A 21,146-nucleotide genomic window follows, 5' to 3' on the forward strand; every position below is an offset into this window, starting at 1 on the left:
ACCCAGAAATATAGGACACATGTATGGATACACGATACTTTTTTAGGACTGGGATAGATTACTATGCACCAGTATGACACTAAGACTGGTTTGAAATTCATACACTTCACTTGTATGCTTCAATCTGCACTTTCATGCCCGTATTTTATTGTTAACAATATTTGCCAGAGGTGATGATCATGGACTTTAACCCTATGCGAGGATGACAGAGATGCCAAGACACTTTTCTTGTGGACAAAATAACTCCCAAAGAGAGGGGGGAAAAATGTCATAATAATCCACAACCAAAACAACAAACACTGCACTGGTGGCCAGGGCTCTGTTTTCATTTCTGTACACAAACAAAGGCAGGCTTGGGAAAGGGCCTGAGCACGATTTGTCCAGAGGCTGGCGACAACCAATCCGTGATGTACCGGCCCCTGGAGTCCCTGCTCTCCCTCTTGTCTAGTTAGTGGTGTCCGTAAACCCCTCCGAGGCAATACACATGCTGGGATCCGGATCTCACTTTTTTTTCTCGGCAAAGTGGGTGGTGGGGGTTGATTTTAGGAAATGAGAAATTGGGAAGCTGGTGCACAGGTGAGGACGCAAGGATACCTGGCTGGTGGGGTTTGAGAAAGATCAGCCCAAACAACTTTCTTCGCATGTCTCCATGTTTTTTCCCCTGCCACCTCTGCTAGAATTTGAAAACCTGCAGAGACCATCAGCTGGATGACTGGTGAACCACTGCATCAGCAGCTTCTGCAGTCTTTCCCAAGGGGCAGTTGTTGGGAGCAGTAGTTGCTGAACAGGAGAAATGTTGCTTGATTATTAAGGTGCAGATTAATGTACCAGATTTATCAATAAACAAAATAAAGTTTGAAGAGAAGGCGCCACAAAGTTTTAACTTTTGTGTCATTACAAATCTGACATAAACATTGGAATAAGGCCTTCATCAGCTGAACTGTGACTAAATATATACAGTACATGTATATGGAAGTACAGTTACCTTATGTACAACTAATGACCCACATACATGTACATGGGTACACATGTATGCAAACGTGTCATTCAAGCCCTATTATATGCAGGATTCACAATCTACAGAGAATTCCTTGCATAACTCCCTCCGATTCCTGAGCCTTCAGCCTGTCTTGGCTGTTCTTTTCAGTCACACGAGGTACTGTAAATGAATTAAAATAGCCCAGTGAACGACAGAGAAGGGAGTTAATTTGAAGGCTCCACTTGCCTACTCCACAGCAAATGCATTTACATACAGTACTTGTAAATGTCTGCGGTTCAGTTGCTTGCAAGTTGGCATAAGAGGGGAGAAATAGCTCACAACTGTGTTGGACATTACTCAAACTTTACAAAGCTAAAGAAACTTTCAAGAACAGTTTGGCTTGATGCATCGATTCTGTAAAACAGTGAACTACCAGAAGGTCAAAAAGCATACATCTTTAATAGTTCAAGCCTATAAACTACGTACCGGTACAATAGATTAGGGTGAAAAGCTTAAAACCATGTCACTATCACATACATGTACTTCATATACTTTTGTGCACTTGCATATTATGTACAAAGTTATTAAAAACATGCTGATACCACCGTGTTCACTTCCCAACAGAGGGCAGCAGACATTTTAAATGGTCCACTATATACTTCCTTCATGTAATACCGGTTTGTTCAGAACTGTGGAAGAGCTCTATGTGTGCACTGGTCAATTTGCATCTTCCACAAAACAAAATAACAGATTTGTAAACAAGTGCAACAGATCGTCAAAATTTAACATGTCCATAATTTATAGGTTCTTTGCTATGCCGCATTTTTCCCATTCCTGTTACAAGACACAGACAATATACACACTTTGGCAGATCCTCAAAAATCCACAACCAAACTCCTTAAATCCTGAAACTACCTCCAAAAGGCATTAGTGAGGAAGCTACAACCAGTTATGTTTATATACTGCTCATGTAGTCATACCAGTTACTGGTGCTAAAGCTATAACAGCAGCCCAAATAAATACTGTTCATCAACCCCCCTGCTCTTTTGCATAGCATATTACCATTTCCCTCAAGCAAGCTGCCTTGGCATTTGGAGGAAATGGCTGAGTTTACCTTGACAGTATTCAATATTATGCATCAATGTATTGCAAAGCATGACTGCACGTATTGAAGCAAGTATCTTTGGGGGCATGTTTAATGACAGTTTGGACTTGGAGGAATTCTTTCATGCTAATATCTACTTAGTTCATAGCTCCTTTCACTGATCATATTGTTTGGCTTACAGTACCCAGTACTACAAAACACTAAATAATAGTCTAAGCCTGAAGCACCTAGTGCTACATACTACTTCTTCTGGCTAGGTTACTCATATAGAGAATAGTAAAGCCATGCATTCATAGTGCCACAGCACTGCAGTGTATGGTACATTGTCTTTCCTATTGTATTTTATGGCTTCAGAGAACAATACCGTCATGTCCTCTTACAAGCGGCAGCACTGATTACTACATGTACATTTTACTACAAGTAGTAATTTGTAGTATTATGTAGGGTTAGGGTTAATGATTCCTGGTGGCAGAGCACATATAGATCTATGGATTCTTTGAATCAGTGGGCTCAAGAGGCTGTCAGAAGTAACAGTGTCATCATGGGTGGCAGTTCTGTGACAAGCATCTGACCCATGCTTCCCTGGAAAAGGCATGGATTCATTAGCTGGTGGCTTTTGTACAATGTAAGCTTGTTAACTAGATAAGTTTGCAGTTAGCACTGTGGATATATCTCTATTTGAGCATGTGGGGTTCTGAAAAGAACTGGTGGGACTCAATGTTTTGGCCAGTATGCTCTGTCTGTCACCAGGAGACTGGCTTACACTGAACGTAGGCTTGTGTTATACCAAGCCAAAGCCAAGTAGTTTGCACATGACCTTCTTCCTTATGGCTTGTCAGGAACCAGACACCTCATTGGCACGTATTTGAATGAACTACAACAGAACAAAGAAGCGGCTTCCACGGATGTTAGTCCTACCCTACGTGTATGTTATAGCTGCATTCCAGGTATTTCATACATGACATTCTTCCATTCAAGACAGCCTCCTTTCTTTAAACTTTGACCGCCTGAAAATAAGGGCCATTTTCAGTGGCGGGGGATGACATCTTAAGTTGTTTTCATTGTGGGACCATCCTGGCTGCTGCTGTGACCTGGAAACACCCATGGGCAGGACGCACGACGTGCTGTGTAGCTGTGACAGATTGCGAGATTTAAACATCCTCCCCCCACCACAGAAAATGGTCCACCCAAGATGCGGAACAAGCACGGTCATTGGTGGGCTTGACTTATGTGCAGTCTGATAAACATGAACAGCATGAATGGAGCAACAGTCGAAATTTTTTTTTTTTCAAAAATACTACGTCTCATGCTCTGAAACCTTGTTATCCCTCTTTTTAAGAGGTATAGATTAATCAGGTTTGCTGACAGGGGAAAATTTGATTGAATATTTTTCTTACACCAGTGAATCATTTCACCACAAAAATCCGATTCCAAAACCCCATAGCGCTACAACACCATGTAAACCTTGTTGGCTCAAAGTCATACGGAGTATGACAGAGTAGTAACTTTGAGTTCTTGAAGTAACACAGAACCAGACCCCACGTACTGAAGGAATGAAAACAGCATCTCTATGAATGCATCCCTACTTTTATTGAATCCCTACTTGCATCTTGGACATCCTGTCTGGTACTTGTAGTTTGGAGGGGGTGGGGTTGAAATCTGGTACAATTTCGTTTCAGCACAGGTGATAAATGAGCTATCCTTGGACAACACCCAATTAGATACATGTATACAATCTAAACTGTACCCATGTACATCGTAATACAATTTGTCATACATCTAAAAGGGCAACTTTTTAAAGAGTCACACAATCTTGATCATGCATGTCCAAAAAGGCAATTTGTAGGGTTTTTGTGAATCAGACTTCCCAAAATTAACGGACTGCCATCCATGTTATCGGCACTTTTATGGCAGATGAGGTCTAGGTAATCTGTGTACATTTACATGTAGTTGGTAGTGCACCCCTCGCCGTCTATGCAGTTCGTAGACCGGTAAACAGTACCCCTAATATGTAATAATTCCTCCATTGACGGAGGAGTAGGGGCCATTTTTAAGGGTCTAGCCTATGCCTGTGGCCTGGCTGGGGTTTGTGGCCCTCACCACTCTTTGGCCGTGTTCAACGCAGTCAAGTTTCAGACCATCAGCTTTCAGTGGAATAAAATAGATTTTATTTCCAGCGAAAATGTATTGAAATATGTACATGAAAGTACTATATTTGTAAACTAAACTAACGGCAAAGGTTGTGGACATGTCGGAAATACCGGTATAAAGGCTCATTTCAGTATAAACTTACCTCTGACAAACTCATGTTTGCAAGTTGACAAACGCCAGATTTTTCAGCTCTCTCGATGTGAGGCTTGATCGAACTTTGACCCATCGTTGTCCGAATTACAACACCTTTTGAAAATTAAAAGCAACTTCAAGACAAAAACAGGCCTAGGAGGCCTAAACTTATGTTAGCAGTGAATTTGTGATGACTTTTTCCTCCAATTCCAATGTTGACAGGTCACAGGTGCTCAATGATCCTTTAGGTCACCAGTCTGTTACGTCACTTCCGCCATGTGGCTGTATCAAAACAGCACCGAAATCAACAGCTACAAATATACCGCGCGTGTGTATCGTGGGTGCACAGGTGAGTTAGAGTGTAGGCCTAATCAGTTTTTGGGAAGCTCTGGAATAAAGGCAGAATTGACGTTGTTTCAAACGCTTGAGCGTTGAATGGCAAACCACGTTTGATTTTAATGTTTTGAACTATTAACTGGCCACACGGCAGGTCTTGTTTTGAGCCATGTGTTGAGTTTTCGACCGACATTTAATCACGATGACCATCCACAGCACAGCAAATACCCCCAGCCCAGAACTGTGTAGTTCGTCGTCCGCCAAACGTGGGAGTGCGGTGGACGACGAACCCCACAGTTAGTTCTGGGGTAGAACGCCGTGCACCCGATCATCATGATCGAATAACCATGAGTGAAACTGCTGCCTGGTTTTAACGTGCAAAAGTACTCTAGCAGACTACAACGAAAACTGTTCTGAATGAAGGAAAGAGATACGTAGTTGAAGAATGCTTATTAGCAGAATGAATGAAAGTAATGTGAGCTTAATTCATTAACTTTGTGGAAATCAATGTTTATGGTTTTTGAGAATCTGTCCTAATGTTAGGTCACATGGTATCCTTTGGAGTTTGAACAGTTATGTGCATGTAGGTTTTCTTAACTTCTTTGTATTACCAAAATCAATAAAATGTGCTCCAGAAGCAAGAAGTCAAGTTTTCAGAGGCAAAAAGAAGAACCATGAAGTTCATAAGGCGTTATCTCTATTTCAAATTTATGTTACTTTATCTGCAGGATTTTTAAAGCAGGACTCCATCTTATCTTCCTTTTCTGTGTTCTCCGACCCCTTAGGGGCAGTGCTCATGGAGGATAGGGCAGTTACCATGGCAACAGCATCATCAGCCCCTTGCATTCGTCATGTGTTTCTCACTGGTTCTCCAGGTACCATAGCAACTGTTAATTAAACGTCACGGAAAGTGTTCCAAATACGAACGCCAGTTGACACCCCATGCACAAACCCTATGAGACGGGTCTGAAAAATTCTGCTTTCTCAGTAAACAACTTGGTATTTTCCCTCCTAAATTGAAATTTTCTGGACATGTTTTTGCTTTCTGATGGCTTGTAGGTCACTATAGGGCACTATAGGAAATAATTTCTGGCATCCGCATATGAAACTCTTCCAACGTCACATTTATACAATGATATTCCTGCTAAAATCATTGCTATAATACCTGTATAGAAGACTTGTTATATACTTTGCGAGTGAAAACTCCACACTTGAAAATCAAGGAATCTCCCATGGTACTGATACACAGGACCTTATTAGTCATTCGTAACCTACCCGTAATTCCTGAGATTAAGTCTTAATTAAATAAAACGTGTTGGATTTTACATGTTTAGACCTTGCTAAAGTAGCTGAAAGTCACCAGTGTAGACGCTCTTTTGAATTAATTTTCAGATGAATTATTATCCTCACTAGTTTGCTTTATACTTTACTTCTTACAAGTGCAACCATGTTTAAATCACCTGAGTCAATTTCACTGCAATCATCTGTTCACTAAATGACAGGTGTCGGCAAGACCACCCTAATACACAAAGCCATTGAGCAGCTCCAGCAAAGCTCCCTACACCTGCGTGGGTTCTATACTGAGGAGGTACGGGCTGGGGGCAGGAGGTCTGGCTTTGATGTCATCACACTGAGTGGACGCAGAGGGCCACTTGCCAGAGTTGGGTGAGATGTTGTGCACAACCTTATAGCATGAGTTTCTCTTCCCACCAAGTATGACACCAGAAGGTGATCAAGGAAGCTAGGAATTGAGGAAGCTTTGGATACTCAGTTGAATCTCAGTGTGACACTAATAGTTTGCCCCTTCTTTAACGTTTTCAAGTGTTGTCCATCACACACTCTGGCTGGCCAAAGTCTCCTATGTGAAAGATGGTATTAATGTTCACGCATTCAGATCAAGTCTGAGTCCTTGTGCAAATTGTGGTTTTGATTTCTGTAAGACCTGCATCAAGCTTTGTGGCTAAAGACTTGTATTCTTACTCATTTGAGGTATTTATCGACACAGCTTTAATTGGTTTGTAGACTTATATGTACAGTGTGCCACTTCATGCTTACATTGTACGTTTACTTGGAGACTTGGCAAAGGAATCAGCTACTACAGTGTATCTCGCTAGTGGGCCAATTATTTCCAAAAGAGACTTTGCACCGGGGAATTCTATTCGACTTGGGCAGTGAAGAAGATGAGTCCAAATGTTTTGGGGCAAAATTTGTTTTTGAACTAGAAAATTTTAATGAAGCGTGGTAGACACATCAGAATGGACAAGATTTCGGCCTTCTTCATTCTTGTTTGTTATGCTCGTAAGGAGTGGAAGGTCTACATGTTGAATATCCCAGCTTTGACAGCTTAAAACAGGACTTTCTGGCTTGTAAGCACTTTTTGTCTGGTGTATAAATGAAGTTTGGGTATTATGCCAAGGCCAAGTTGGATTATAGACCATGTGTTGACCATGTTGATATCCTTGGTAATACATCAAACATGCCAAGTAAAATCGGCCAACAGTCGATTAAGTTTTGCTGATCGAGTTTGGCCTTAATTGTAGTGCATTATCTTACCATAAGCACCAGTAATGTGCATTTATGTCAACAATGTTTGATACTTTCTTGGCCTTAGGCAGGGAAGGGGACCTGCTGTAGGGCAGTACACTGTGGACCTGGCATCGTTTGAAAGACTGGCTCTGCAAGAGCTCTCCACAAAGGTTGGTGTTTCAGCATCATAACACGTGTGAGTTTTGGAAAGAAACCTGCGACTAGACAGACAACACTCATAACACAAGTAAAGACGAAAATGGTTGAATTTCCAAAATTCAGCTGTTTGTTCCCAATCAAAGAATGCAAAAGAGTTAGATGAATCCTAATACTATGCCAAATGAAATTACAAGATTACAGTAAACAGATAGTGGTGTGGGTCAGGGGTATTAAGCAAATACTTGTAGTGGGGATACCTGTACCCATTTACTGACTATAGGGTGAAGGGGCGTGGGTGACGACAAGTGGGCTGAGGATTAGGTGTCAGGTCAGGTCAGGTCGCAGATTAATATCGTCTGGGCAGTTAAGTGTTGGCTCAGATCCTTGGACCAACATATACATGATGGATTGTCAACAAGATACCACGGATGCTGGATTTTATTATTTATGCCAAGGAGGATCCCGGGAATGATTTAGATTTCAAATCTTATTTAAATCACAGGATCATGGAACATCTACCTCGTCCATTCTCATCATTGACGAAATAGGAAAGATGGAACTTTTCAGTCAAGGTTTCATCCAGCTGGTAAGGAGACATCTCAGCCAATCAACTTGCCCGATACTTGGGACCATCCCTGTGCCAAAAGGCAAGCCACTTGGATTGGTGGAGGAGGTCCGCAGTAGGAAGGATGTGAAAGTGTTTATGGCAAGTATCCGTTGCACAGTTTTCCAACGTGCTGTCAGTTGAAAGGATTTCAGTTACATTCAGAGTGTCGAAGAGTCAGTATTAAAAGCGTATCTTCAAAGTTGGTGCTTTTTGATTTTGAGGAATTAGGTGCCTTTCCATATGCGTATTTAGTTGCAACGAGTGTTCATTGAAATTGCACAGGAATGTAACATTCCAAAAACTTACATTTGGAAAGATGCCTTACTTAATTCATTTTTTTTTCATTTGACTGTACAAGCAGAAAGCGTATTATGCATTATCTACAAGCAACCTTGAATATTTTGATATTTTCATTCATGGATGGTGTTTTACTTCATATGCATATATATACAGTACATGCTATTACCTGCAGCTTCACAGCCCTTGTTTATTGCTGCACAGTTGTGTGGATGGATACAAGTCAAGATTACGCTGCATTTCAATTTTTATCTTGACTGGAAGTTAGAGAAATTAACCTGACAGCAGACAAAGGATGTTTCATATTAATTGGTGCTCAAGGAAAATGTGGAGGGTAAATCAAAATGTTTTCAGGTGTGATCCAGTGGGAGCATTGCTGTTTTCTTTTTAGGTGACTAAGGAGAATAGAAACAGCCTACTGCCGGAGATTGTTCAAACTGTGATGGAAGCAAGAACCCATATTGCATAGAAACAGTTTGAGTGACACCTAGAGTGATCTTTAACCCTAATATTTGGGGGTGAGATTTCTCAGCTTTTTGTGTTTTGGATTTCAGCTTTTTTCCTCACTGGCTGTGTACAAAAGTATAGGAGATTTTCACAGTGCAGCTTATGTCTGTTTTGAGCTGTTTTTATCATTGGTCAATCTCGCCCCTGAATATTTTGATATCCTTCAGGATCCGTCCGGAGTGGGGATTTTGCAGGATTGAGCCTGGCCACTGTCACTTATAATGGGACATCTTGCCCCTCAGACTCAAGTGCACAGATTGTTCAATTGATTCCCTTCACAGTGGAGGATTTCAAGGATTCAGGAATCAGAGGGGAGGGTTTCTGTGGGAAATGTGGGAGAAAGTTTCTCTGATTGTTGTCAAAACTTGCTCTCTTTGGAGATTAATGCACTGTAATACCCTAAAATGTTTTGTTTAGGACTCTCTCTCGTCCTTACAACATCAAAACTCACTGAATTTACTACTCCCGTTCACTATACCGTACTTGGAAGGTTTTGAACAAAGGGTGAAATCAGTAGTCGGTCGTACAAAAAGTTGTGTTTATTTAACTTCCATCCATGCATTCAGAATGGAATAAAAGTTTTTACTATGACAAGTTATTTAGCCCTCCTCCAGAGGCGCATATGACCATCAGAAAATTTGTTGGAGCAGCAATTCATTGGAAACAGAATGTATGCAGCTGCAAATCAGCAAATTAACTATTGATCAGCAAATCTGTTGAGCCTGAACAAGCCACAAACCAGTCAAAAGAAGAATGCATCAAATGAAACTTTGGGCTGGTGACCAAGCTGTTTGCTGTGCTCTGTCAATGGGTGCACTTTGTACTCCTACCAAATTCATGGCTGAAACTCTGCTGTCAAACAGAAAAGCAAGATTGTACTTGATGAAAAAGTGCTATGGCTTGGAGTTTGAACTCAATCAAATGGCCCGTTCACCTCAACACGTAAGACAGTGAGGTGACATACGTCAGTTTGAGTGTGAAAATCCGAGCTGAGATCAGGTCCCAAGTAAACCTAAATTATGAGCTCCATCCATCAACAAGACAAGGTGTATTTATGCACATTTCATAAACATGTGTGCCCAAATTCTGAAATACTGAATGTGTCTGGAGTATGTTGGACAGAACAGTATGACCGTAATAGTGGACACAGGTGTAACTGTGAATGAAGTTGTAAGTTTGTAAACTTCATTCACTTTATATCAACAGGTACTGATCTTTAAATGTAGATGTCAATAAAACCTGTCCCAAATACTGAGATTACCCCCAACTCTGAACTGCAGTTTGTTACACAGCTTGTGTTCAAAACCTGTTACCAACTGACACCACTGCTTAGCAGAGCCATGAAATTTGGCCTTGATCTTCATGTACAAAATGTGGACAGACCATCAGCTTTTACAGGCAAGGTCACTGTGCTGCATGCTACCACTCCATTTGTAATGATTTTCCTCAATGATGGGAGTAGATAAGACTGGTTTCCATTGCACAATAGAGTTCAAGGATTGGGACCCACTACATGGCTTCACTCATTCGGGCAGCTGGTAATCCAAATTGGATTGGATCAGTGGTCCATAATAACAAGTGACTGAATCTTCTCTGTCTACAGGATTCTTGTGAACAGACTTATCTGTAAGGTGACCGCGAGACTAGATTTTCAGAGATTCCACAAGCAAAAGCAGCTCTGTAGGTATTTGTGCATTCGGAAACATCTACCAGACCACTGAGACCAGCATACTTGAAGGGTCTGACATTTCAATCATAGCAGGATCTTTCTTGGATTTTGCTCCTTTGGGGAGATTCTGCTCACATCAACATGTCAAGCCCTCATAACTATGAGCAGTTGTGTTTCTGAGACCAGAATACAGTAAAACTGATAGGTGGACTACCAAGAGCTGTAAGTTCATTCAGGAGCAAGCCAGTTTGATATTTCAAAAAGCCAAGGTCTTTCAGGAATAAAGTGCACGTGTGAGTCGGCGTGTGGCTGCATTGATAGGACAGGCTATCAGGCATGCACGTAGCTATTCCCAAATAGCCTGGCACTGGGTATGCGCTGATGGAATATCGAACTGACTCACTGAGAATGGAACATTCTATTTGTGTACAACTTCCTTCAAATTTGGTTACACTTGAACGTTACAGCACTGCTGCAACATCTGTGCATAACAAACCTATGTACAAATTTTGTAGAGGGTTTTTTACACAAAATATGAATTGTAAGCTACAGGTGAAATAACTGATGGAAAAATAAAACAAATTATCGAGATAAGTATATAAATTATCTAAAGTGAAAATCTTTACAGCTGATCAATGTTTCAAATTGCAGCAATGTGACAAAGGAATTCACACGACCGTAGAATTTGTCTAGATTGCATGGTATTTTGTCTTGTTGAGTTAATGTACAATTTAATCTGCTGAACATGAGAAAAAATGAGAATTTTGCATTTTTGTTCAGTATAAACGCTGGTTCATACTTTGTGCAAAGGGAACACAAATGCAAATTTTTTTCCATTGGATCAATATTCGCGCTGTGAATTTGCAAAACTTGAACACATTTCAACTCGAGCGAAATTTTGCGGTGAATCTTTCGTGATATCAAATTTGCTTCGCATGAACTGGCCTTCGGTCTTCAAGAGGTGTGATTCGTGAACAATTCAAACTCTCACAACATGGAATTTTGCCAGAATTCTGCAGAACTTGACAAAGGGTCATATGATAATGCCTGAGACATTAAAATGGCAGCATCCCGATACCAATGTCCAATTCAAGCATATTATTTGGCTTTGGCATCAGTCTTTGCTGCTACACCCAACCCCTATCAATTTATATCCACGCATCCAGCAGCATAAAGCAAAAGCCAACACAGCAGTAGAGGCAACTCTTCTGAATGCTGTAGAATGATACCAAAATAGTGTATAATTTGACAACATTTTGGTCAAACATTAGCCACTGCAGTCTTCCAAGTATGCCACAAGTTGGCCTAACTCGAACTGGCTGGAGCCACAGCATCACCAAGAAGGGGTACACTTCACTCAAGCAAGTACTGCCAGTGTTTGTAGTTTTCAAGTGCATCCATTGAGAACTTGTTTGCAAATGTTAGCAAGCACCAGCTCTGTTGGCATAGAACGGAACACACCCTAGATGTCAAAATGAGCAAGTAAGCTTGCTTTCTCAAATTACTGCTTGTGGGCTTGCTGCACTGGAGGGCTTGTAGCTGCTGTACACTATTTACCTTTGTGCACTTGACATCCAATGACGTCGCAGGAAATTTAGTACATACTTCAATCCCAGTTTACTTTGCACGTGGCATGCCCTACACTGCTCTCTTGAGCAAGAGCAACAAGAGCACCCTCAAGGGACTGAGCACAGACAGGATGGGCCCGTGTTGCTATGACGGATCTGCACTAGCTCTGTAGATCTCCATGACATCGCAGAAGGCGACATGTGGACAGCATTACATAAATCCAAACATGGCATTTGCATATGCCATCGGTCGTACATCAGGATGTGACTGTTAAAGAGTTAAATAAACAAGTCAGGTTGTGAGGCAAAACCTATTCCTAGCTTCGTAAGATAGATCCACTTTCCTGAGCATGTTCGAAATGAGAAGTTTAACTAATACAGGAAAATATGCAAACGAGGTCAATAATTTAGTCTTTTGAGAAGAAGCTCTTTCACAAACAGAAACATCAGACGAAAGAATGTTTCTTACATCATAAAAGTCCACCATATTTAGGTTTAAGAAAAAAACAAGTTGAAATCCAGAAAAATCCTAAGAAACCAACACACCTGATTTCTTAGCAATACATCTACCATAAAATAATCTTTGACATTGTAGAAATTTCCAAGGTAAGATACAAAATTCAACTTACAACTGCTTCGTATGTGGTGAACTTTGGCTTCAAATCCGAGCCCATCGTAATGAAAGCACCTTTGTTTCCCATTGTGTCACTGAAACAATGCAAATAAATAATGAAATGTTTAACTGAGCTCTTGGCTATCTTGCATAAAGGCAGATTGATTCTGACTCATCTAAGGCAGCATCAAAGAGACTTCTGTTGGTGGTGTGTTTTTGAATTGAAATGAAGCAGAAAATGGTCATTCAAGCAGGAACATGTTTTGGAATTTATCACCCCCATGACGTTCCTGATATCACGGCTGCTCACAAAAACGACGAATTGCCAGAACGCTCAGTAATAAACCAACATCCAAATAGTTATTGTTTCAACTAACAAACGAACCCAAAACAGATGTCAGAGTCACATAAATATTACATGCTACTATTGAGTATCATTCCTGGCCAATATTTGACCCTTTAATCTAAACCAATTTTTAAAACATAATTTTAAACACCTTACATTTTACTGTGAATAAAGAGCGAAAGCAACTTCAAAAAGTTTGGCAGCTGTGGCCAATTAATATTAAAAGTGTGCTTGAAAACACACGTCCCAAAATGCACTTACCAGTAATTAGGAGCTGAGAACACTGTTATACATTTTCCATTGTGTGCAACCTCGTAGCCTTCAGCTTTGACCTCGTGGCTTCGTATAACGTACTCCAGACTATTCTGCTCTAAGAATCGTTTGGTGATGTCGGGTCCAAACTGGATCCCCACCCCACGCTTGCTGGGCGCCCTGCCCAGCTGCGGCTGGGGGTCCGACCACAAGATTTCACACATGATACCTGTCGAGCAAAAATGGATCCATCCGAGTATTTGCTGCGGCGTGTGTGCTGGCGTCTGTACTTGCTGAGCAACACAACATTGTACTCTGCGTGTTTAATCAAGTGCTCAGTGTTTGAAAGAAAAAGGGTCCTGTTCACTTCTGAAAGAGTAAGAATGTAAGAATGATCTGTCTGCTTGCAAGCATGGGGTTTTCCACAATCAATGTCTACAGTTTTATTGAACACTTTCCTCAATGCTTATGCCCATTTACATTCTCTTTATTAAACCACTGCTCAAAAATACAAGAACACAGCCAATGCTGATCATGAATCCACAGCTCAGAGAAAACCGGACAGTTTTATTTGTCATAAGGAGTGACTTAACAGTAAATAACTTCAAAGACACAATAGTCAATTGGATTATGCTTATTGTCCTATACAATCTTGGATGACTAATTGGTAAAACTATCAATCATTAGTTTATTAGGCATTGAACAAGTTTCATTATTTAAACATGGGACGGGACAAAGTTGGTTACTCTGGTCCCAGTCCAATAATCTGTGATAAATCATTGAAGTCACCCTCTTGATAGATCATTTGAGGTAAGGCTGTGTGAGGGAATCAGCCTCTTGATGTCAATACAGATTAGCACAGCCAATCAAAGTTGTCTCTGTGGACGACTGACTGACCAACTCTGACAGCTGGAAAACACTTTTGGAAAAAAAACCCAGGACCCTTTTTGGTTCAGACTGAAGTAGAAACTACCCCAGTGAGCAAACATACCCGTTTCTGGTGGCTGCCTGTCTCTATCCACCTTCCTGATGTCGTCTAACGTCACACTGTCGTCGCTGAACAGCCCACCGTGCATCACTAAGACCTTGTGGTTGATGACCTGGGCCAACGGTAGCCAGTTGTAGACCTCGGTGAAGAGGTCGGCCATTTTGGACGTGTACTTGGCCTTCACCTCACCATAGAAACCATACATCTGATTCATAGTCTCGCTCTCGTGGTTACCTGTGAAACAAATTCATGCCTCGATGAATTTGTGTGCATGTGTGTTGTTACAGTGGATTGTCTTATGTTTTAATTCGTCAAATGATGATACAAATTTAAGAACCCCTGGCATATCACCTGGGGTACAGGACTCAGCACTACAAAATACTATGTATTAGTACGAGCCTGAAGTACCAAGCCCTACAAATTACTACTACTGGCTGGGGCACTTCCATTGTTACTCGTACAAAGAACAATAGGGTCATGTACTCATATAGGCCACAGCATCATATGCTACAGTTTACTTCTAAGTAGTACTTTGTAGCTTTCTCTGAGGTTAGGGTTAATATAGAGTACCAAAGTGTGACGTCACTGTGAACCAGAAAGTGCAGTGCAAACGAATGGAGTACGCGAGCATGTTGGTTCACGCGCTGGTTCTCGCGCTGATGCCTTTTACACACAAATTGTGTGCGTGACGTATTCACTTCAGTACTCTATAGCACTTTTGATGAACACTTGTCGACACATTTGTTTACATCTGCACTCTGTTCAGTTGTAAATTTCCTTCGAATTGCTCAATATTTTCAGCTGTATTAAAATATACCGGCCTACATGGATAGCTGTATGTAAAAATTGTGAATTTCACAACAGGAAATTGAAAAAGGAATAGGGGGGTTCCTGATGCATTACAACTTAAAATGCAACCTACTTGATGACTTTCAAATCTCATAGTAAGATTTCACGACCTCTTGTTAGACTTAGACAATGGAGTATCCTTTGCAGGGGATTGCGTACCTCTCGATAAATGAAAGTGATCTGGGTAGAGAAGCTTAAAACCAAACAATGTCAAAATAACCTCCACCGAGAAGGATCCCCTGTCTACAAAGTCGCCGTTGAATAGCTTTCTCAAGGAGTTAAGGATTAAAAAACATGTACCATCATTCTCACCAGCATGCACATGGTGGTGCGTAAGACTTATTCTTGCATCAAGAAACAGTACAATTTGAATCTACAGTTGACCGTGGACCCAAAACCATTCCAAATTGGGAAACAGGTTGATTTCTCGTTAGAGATCAGAGAATCTAATGTTACATTTTACATACATATATAGTACATTTACATTTATTTTGATGTTGCCATAATTCATGAATGTATTAACAATTGATAGAACACTGAAGATTACATGAATGGCAAGATCTGGGTCAAAGGTGAAACAACAGTCTCTGTTCCTCTCCAAAAAACCTTCAAAATCCAGACTTTACAGGAGTTTTGAAGCAGTTCAAGCAGTAGGGCCCAGTCAGTATTAATTTCCAAGTGGCTTGCAGCTCAAAAATGTACCACTGACTTCTTGCACTGTGAGACATTCTGGGAGGTTTCAGGGAGAGTTTTGACAAAAATGCCATGTGGAGTTAGGGAAGAATTTGAGGAGTCAACAAGTACAAGGATACATATGGGTTGTCTTCTGATGGGAGACCGTTGAGCTTGAAGATGTTTAAGAGATCGTAGAACTGTCCATGAATGTCCCCACACACTGTGAACTTGCCCCCCTCTGGAATGGTAATGTCACATAATGACGGCAACGTCCTGAAGAGTTTGTCGATTTGCACTAGTATCTGCAGGAAGGAAAGGTTGTATGACCACATACATCCAACTCTTTTGGTTGTAGGCCTGGCGTATCTTGGAGGTACGTGTAAGCCTTCAGATATCATATTTTGAGTTATCAATCTAACTGGACATTTACTTGAAGAACCAATGATCACAAAGGTGGCTATGACCAATTCATGTTATTCAAAAGTAAAATTGGGCCCATGATAGAAATTAAGCATTTTTACAATGAATCCTTGAAGCACATCTTTATGTTCCAAGGGTCCTCAATTCAATTTTGTTTTGCCCTTGCCAAGAGTGTTCCTTTTTTTAAAAAATTTAATGCTAAAATGATTTCCCAGTTGTTGAGTATTGTACTTGTGGACAAAACTGGATGAATTTGAGAAAGGTCACTCACTACTAACCAAACAAGCTGAGGACTTTTATGTTCTGTATTGAGAACCTCAACAGTGACTTACTGTGTATGCATATTTTCTGTGAACTTTCTTCTGTTGTTTGAAATGTTCTAACAGATCTACCATGAACTCCTTGGTTACAGTGTGCTCAAATTTGGGTCCGTCATACTCGTCCTCTATAACTGCAGACAAGATGTAAAGTTGAAATTAAAACTTTTGAGCAAAAAAAAAAATCAATTAACACTTACAATTACATTAATAGGATGCTTTTTTCCAAATGGAATTCTCAGAAAAATCTCATCAGCACAGATTAGAATCAGCAAGGTCCTCCAAACACTTACCCATATTTTCGATGTCCAGATTGTCAACTACTGACTTCTTGGGATCATCCGATCTGATTGCACGCTCAAAAGCCTGCCTCTTGACAATCTTGCTACACTCTGTGAACTTTAACCTGGCATCCTTGTCATTTGACCTGTATTTTACCACCTGAAGCAACAAAATTTGGCATCAAAAGTGTTCATTTCTGGGGTGGGACAACAAAAGAACCCAGTATCAGTTGTATGATAACACAGGATTATCGTGATTGGATCTCTTATCCAACATATCCAACACTGACAAATAATTAACCAGCAAAATGAAATGTATACCGTTTCATAATCCTTGAGTGCTTTCTTGAATTTGCCAAGCGCCATGTTTGCTGTAGCCCGTCTGTAGTACCCCTATCAACAGAAACAAAAATTCCACCTACTGAGTAAATACATAGACAGTTCCCCTGTGCTGCAGTTCCCCTGCTTAATGGAACCCGATTTACATATACATGTAATACCTTGTAAATGGACTGGGGCTGGATGAATATCCTTGTTAGAAAACTGAATGGAATGGATCAGTCCCATGAAAACAACCCCCAAGTATACATTACATCAATGACGGACTGGTTTTGGGCAGTGAGGGGTAGGGTTAACAACTGATGGGCCCATAATTCTTCAGATACTAGGACACTGACCTTGATGTAGGATCGGTCGATGGCCAATGCCTCGCTAGCATCCTCCAATGCAAGGCCAAAACATTCTGTCTTGAGATAGGCAAAGCTACGATTACCGTAGTAGGCTGCCACCAGTGGATTGGCTTCTATGGCTTGTGAATAGTAGATGATGGCATTCTGAAAGTCTTGTGCTGCAATTAGAAATCAGTTGGATGAAATTTCAGGCTATTCATGGTGAAGGACAGCAACAGGTGGAAAGGCTTGCAGTAGCACCATGCGAAGGAATATATCTCTCTTATGAGTATGTGGGGTTCAGAAAAGAACCGCGAGTATACTCAATGTTTAAGACTGCATGCTCAGTCCGTTATCAGGTGTCTCCTGATGACGGACTGAGCACGCAGTCCAAAACATTGAGTATACTCCTGGTTCTTTTCTGAACCCCACATACTCATAAGAGAGATTTATTCCTTCGCATGGTGCTACCGCAAGCCTTTCCACCTGTTGCAGAAATCAATTATCTCCACGTACATTTTGGTCAAAGTTTCCTTACACAACAAAATGAACACAAAATGAAGTTTGATCCTACGTAGGGCTGTGAACTTACACAGAAAATATTATGTAATATATAGAGTAAAGTGTCGAGTCAGAAAAAAAAATCGCAATGCAATGTAAAATTTCAGGAAACTTTCTATTTTGAAATACATCTTTCAAATGGCGCATCATCCATGAATGATCAAATGTTTTATGTTTGAGATGTTCACTTCACTTACTTCACAGGCCAAGTCTCAGGAATACGCCCTAATATCTGACAGTTACAGAGGAGAGACAAAAATCCCATTTTTTTACACCTGTAGTGCTGAAGTGCACCCCAAATCGGCAAAAAGACAGACAGGTGGTTACAAGCAGGTTCTTGCACGCAAAGACCATACATGCCAGAATAAATTAGTTACACGTACTTGCACGCCTATGTGGTGAGTACCAAAAAACATGCCCTCTTTTGTTCCGTTCGGAGCAGATACACAATTGTTTAAAGGTATCACAAACTTGCCCAGAAAATGCCTTATTATTGTTCAGCTGAATTCCATTTACACCTTAAGTAGATTATGTTCCATAAATGTTTGCTCCATTGTAGGTATATTTAGTGACATTGGCCTAACAAAATGCCCGAAAATTGCATGTCACAGTCGCCTAACTATGATGTACAAAATACAAGAATGAGATCCGGATTACACTCTTTGATATGAATTATTTGTTACAGAATTTTATTTATAATGTTAACAAACTGTCTGCTAAAATGTTGGACACAAAAATGTCAATAATTCCCACAGGAAAATAACCAAGCTTCCTGTCTCAATGAATCAAAACATCTCAGTGAATTTCTCAAGACAATTTTCTTCCACCATTTAGGAGCATACCTGTACTGTGGATGCAAACGTTTGCATAATCTTACTCCAACTAAAAAAATCTTTCGATATCAATCCAATACACCAATCTTGCTAGCATCAATAGCATAATAATCTTGAAATCTTTCAGTATCAGTCATATATAACAATCACATCAAAATCACAATATCACAATAAGACAATTTCACAAATTCAGAGTAGAAGTTTTCATGTCAGAGTTGTCAGGGCTTCTTGAAACTCGGTACCCCGCGATGTTCCCTCAATGTACTCTTTAGGTACAGCCTGCGTCTACGAGCCTCCAGCTGTGTATGTCTTACCCCCGAAGATGTTTGTCTAGATCTCTAGAACAGGAGCAGGTACATGCCTCTGACCTCAGTCGTTCTCTATGTATGCCCTCTATTCACAATGGTAATGTTTCAGGTACCGACATGGGCCATCTGTTAATCACAGAAATAACACCAAAACTATACAGGCTAATGGTCCTCTGTGATCTCAACTTTTGACAAATAGATTCTTCACAAGGATAATTCAAATGAATTTCATAAATCAAAACAGAGACTGGGTCAATTACATGAAAATAAGTAAACTTACGACTGCTGATGTCTGCGTAAGTCCTTCTCCGTGCCACGGCTTGCTTAATTAACAGACCAGAATATTGTCTGTGCTAGCAGCAGGGTGTTGGCAAGGACAACAAAATCAGCGCACCGTGGCTGGGCAGCACTCACAATCAATCACATACCAAACATGTACGTCTTACACAATCACACACTCCTTCAGAATCTGTCCAGCATTCTCTTCCCTCTGTCAAATTTGCCAGTCTTATACTGTGTGCACTCAAGCACGCCCGCATATTCCTTTGATTTGGGCTCATGGCCCCAAACAGGCAAATCATGGCCTAAAGAACAGCTCAACCCAAAGGGTACAGGACAAAGAAAGAGGATAAAATAGGTGTGTATGAAAGATACTTGTACCAGACTTGGCACAGCTGTGACAGGGCACACCCTCATTTTTTTATGGCCTTCCCTCTAGCTCTCTATGGTGAATTTCCATGACATGAGCTTATAGCATAGGATTATTTCCACCCAACACTGATGACCGTGTAGAAAACAGGTCCCTCGTTTCACCATTTACTGTGAAAACCAATCAGACCTGACACTAGGTGGCGAAGTAAGGGACCTGATGACTATACGGTCATACATGTTATAAAAAGCCATTGCTCAAATAAATGTAACTTACAAGAAAGCAGGAAACATGGTAAACACTGCAGATGTAGAACTAATCAGGGGGAGCCCACAATGGGGCAAAATACGGTCAGTAGGAGAAGAGTTCCATCTCTAATTTTTCCCTACAGTAGCCATCAGAAAAGGATAACAAGGCTTAAAAATCAAATGTAGCCGGGAATATGTCAAAGCATTATACGGACAACACTGATTTTGCCTTGCCGTTGCTTATCATGTGTATACGCCTAGCCATCAGAAAGTGGGAAGAGTCCCATATACAGATGCCACTATGGCGATTTACGATAACAGCCATCAGAAAGCAAAAACATGTCCAGAAAAGTTCAATTTAGGAGGGAAAACACTGAGTTATTTACTTAGAAAACAAAGAACTTTTCAGACCAGCCTCAAAAGGTTTATGCACGGGCTGTCAAGTGGTGTCGGCATATATGGAACTCTTTCCCAGAAAGTCATAGGCCCCCAGCCCCCAACATTCACAATTTAGCAGTGAAAATATTGAAGCATTTTTAGAAAACACATTTGCAGACCAGTCATGCCAGTATCATGTACATGTATGTCACACGGTTTGTGCACCAGCATGACAGGGTGTCAAGTGACAGGGTGTCAAATGCCCGGATATAGAACCACGTAAGACTAGTGATAGGCCGGCTATGGCTAAAGTGTCTTGGATAGGCAGATAAACCTAAGGTGTAAGAAGGGAGCGGCTTAGGGAGCGATTCGGACATGTCGGACCGGTCTCTTAAATTTTAGTTAAACTCTGGCAAAGAGTTGGCAACAGTGGCATCAGACCACCTGGCTATTTTGACGCCCGTATACCTTTAAAAAACTCGTTTGCTTTGTTCTTCAGATCTTCGGCCCTTGCCTTGTCGCAAATTTCCTGAAGGGGCGGCTTCGAGTTAGGGTCAGATTTCCCCGCGCTAGTGCCCGTAGAACTACTCGTGTCTCCCATGTCTGCGATCGTGGTTTGCGCCATCTTGAAAACGGCTGGTACAGGGGTGGCGCTAGTCTTTACCCAAGACGTCAGTGATGGAGCTTGTTTTATTTTTTTGAAGAGCGCCCTCGCACACCTAGC

General features: G+C 41.0%; 3 protein-coding genes across 7 annotated transcripts in view; 1 reads left to right on the forward strand and 2 right to left on the reverse strand.

Annotated features, from left to right (window-relative positions):
* The window catches only part of lrrc57 (leucine rich repeat containing 57), a 61,118-nt gene extending 56,600 nt beyond the window's left edge, over positions 1-4,518 (reverse strand). For all 3 annotated transcript variants that reach the window (XM_087147691.1, XM_087147703.1, XM_022242272.2), the window contains exon 1: positions 4,378-4,518. In XM_087147691.1, the coding sequence (XP_087003817.1) occupies positions 4,378-4,461 (84 nt within the window). In that variant the 5' untranslated portion in view covers positions 4,462-4,518. The remainder of the gene's footprint in view (positions 1-4,377) is intronic.
* Positions 4,519-4,586: 68 nt separating this feature from the next.
* Positions 4,587-10,059, forward strand: ntpcr (nucleoside-triphosphatase, cancer-related). Of its 3 annotated transcripts, none has more exons than XM_022242269.2 (6): positions 4,587-4,716; positions 5,489-5,578; positions 6,206-6,368; positions 7,315-7,399; positions 7,891-8,094; positions 8,684-10,059. In XM_022242269.2, exons 1-6 carry the CDS (start codon positions 4,644-4,646, stop codon positions 8,759-8,761), a joined length of 693 nt encoding a protein of 230 aa, XP_022097961.2. In that variant the 5' UTR covers positions 4,587-4,643; the 3' UTR covers positions 8,762-10,059. The 3 variants fall into 3 exon arrangements, with proteins under 3 accessions (XP_022097961.2, XP_022097960.2, XP_022097962.2); XM_022242268.2 differs by having other exon boundaries at positions 4,612-4,716; positions 5,432-5,578; XM_022242270.2 differs by having other exon boundaries at positions 4,637-4,716; positions 5,432-5,578; positions 7,891-7,974.
* Positions 10,060-11,259: 1,200 nt separating this feature from the next.
* ppp5c (protein phosphatase 5 catalytic subunit) lies at positions 11,260-21,063 on the reverse strand. Its single transcript, XM_022242267.2, has 11 exons — positions 20,891-21,063; positions 17,455-17,624; positions 17,099-17,170; positions 16,790-16,937; positions 16,512-16,630; positions 15,897-16,061; positions 15,244-15,349; positions 14,239-14,469; positions 13,257-13,476; positions 12,666-12,744; positions 11,260-12,304 (listed from the first exon to the last, which is right to left on the reverse strand). The coding sequence occupies exons 1-11, from the start codon at positions 21,045-21,047 to the stop codon at positions 12,248-12,250; spliced, it is 1,524 nt and encodes a 507-aa protein (XP_022097959.1). The 5' UTR covers positions 21,048-21,063; the 3' UTR covers positions 11,260-12,247.
* Between the last annotated feature and the right edge of the window lie 83 nt (positions 21,064-21,146).

The sequence above is a fragment of the Acanthaster planci genome, linkage group LG01 (genome assembly GCF_054643075.1).
Source record: "Acanthaster planci isolate LZ-2023a linkage group LG01, COTS_SCS, whole genome shotgun sequence".
NCBI lineage: Eukaryota > Metazoa > Echinodermata > Asteroidea > Valvatida > Acanthasteridae > Acanthaster > Acanthaster planci.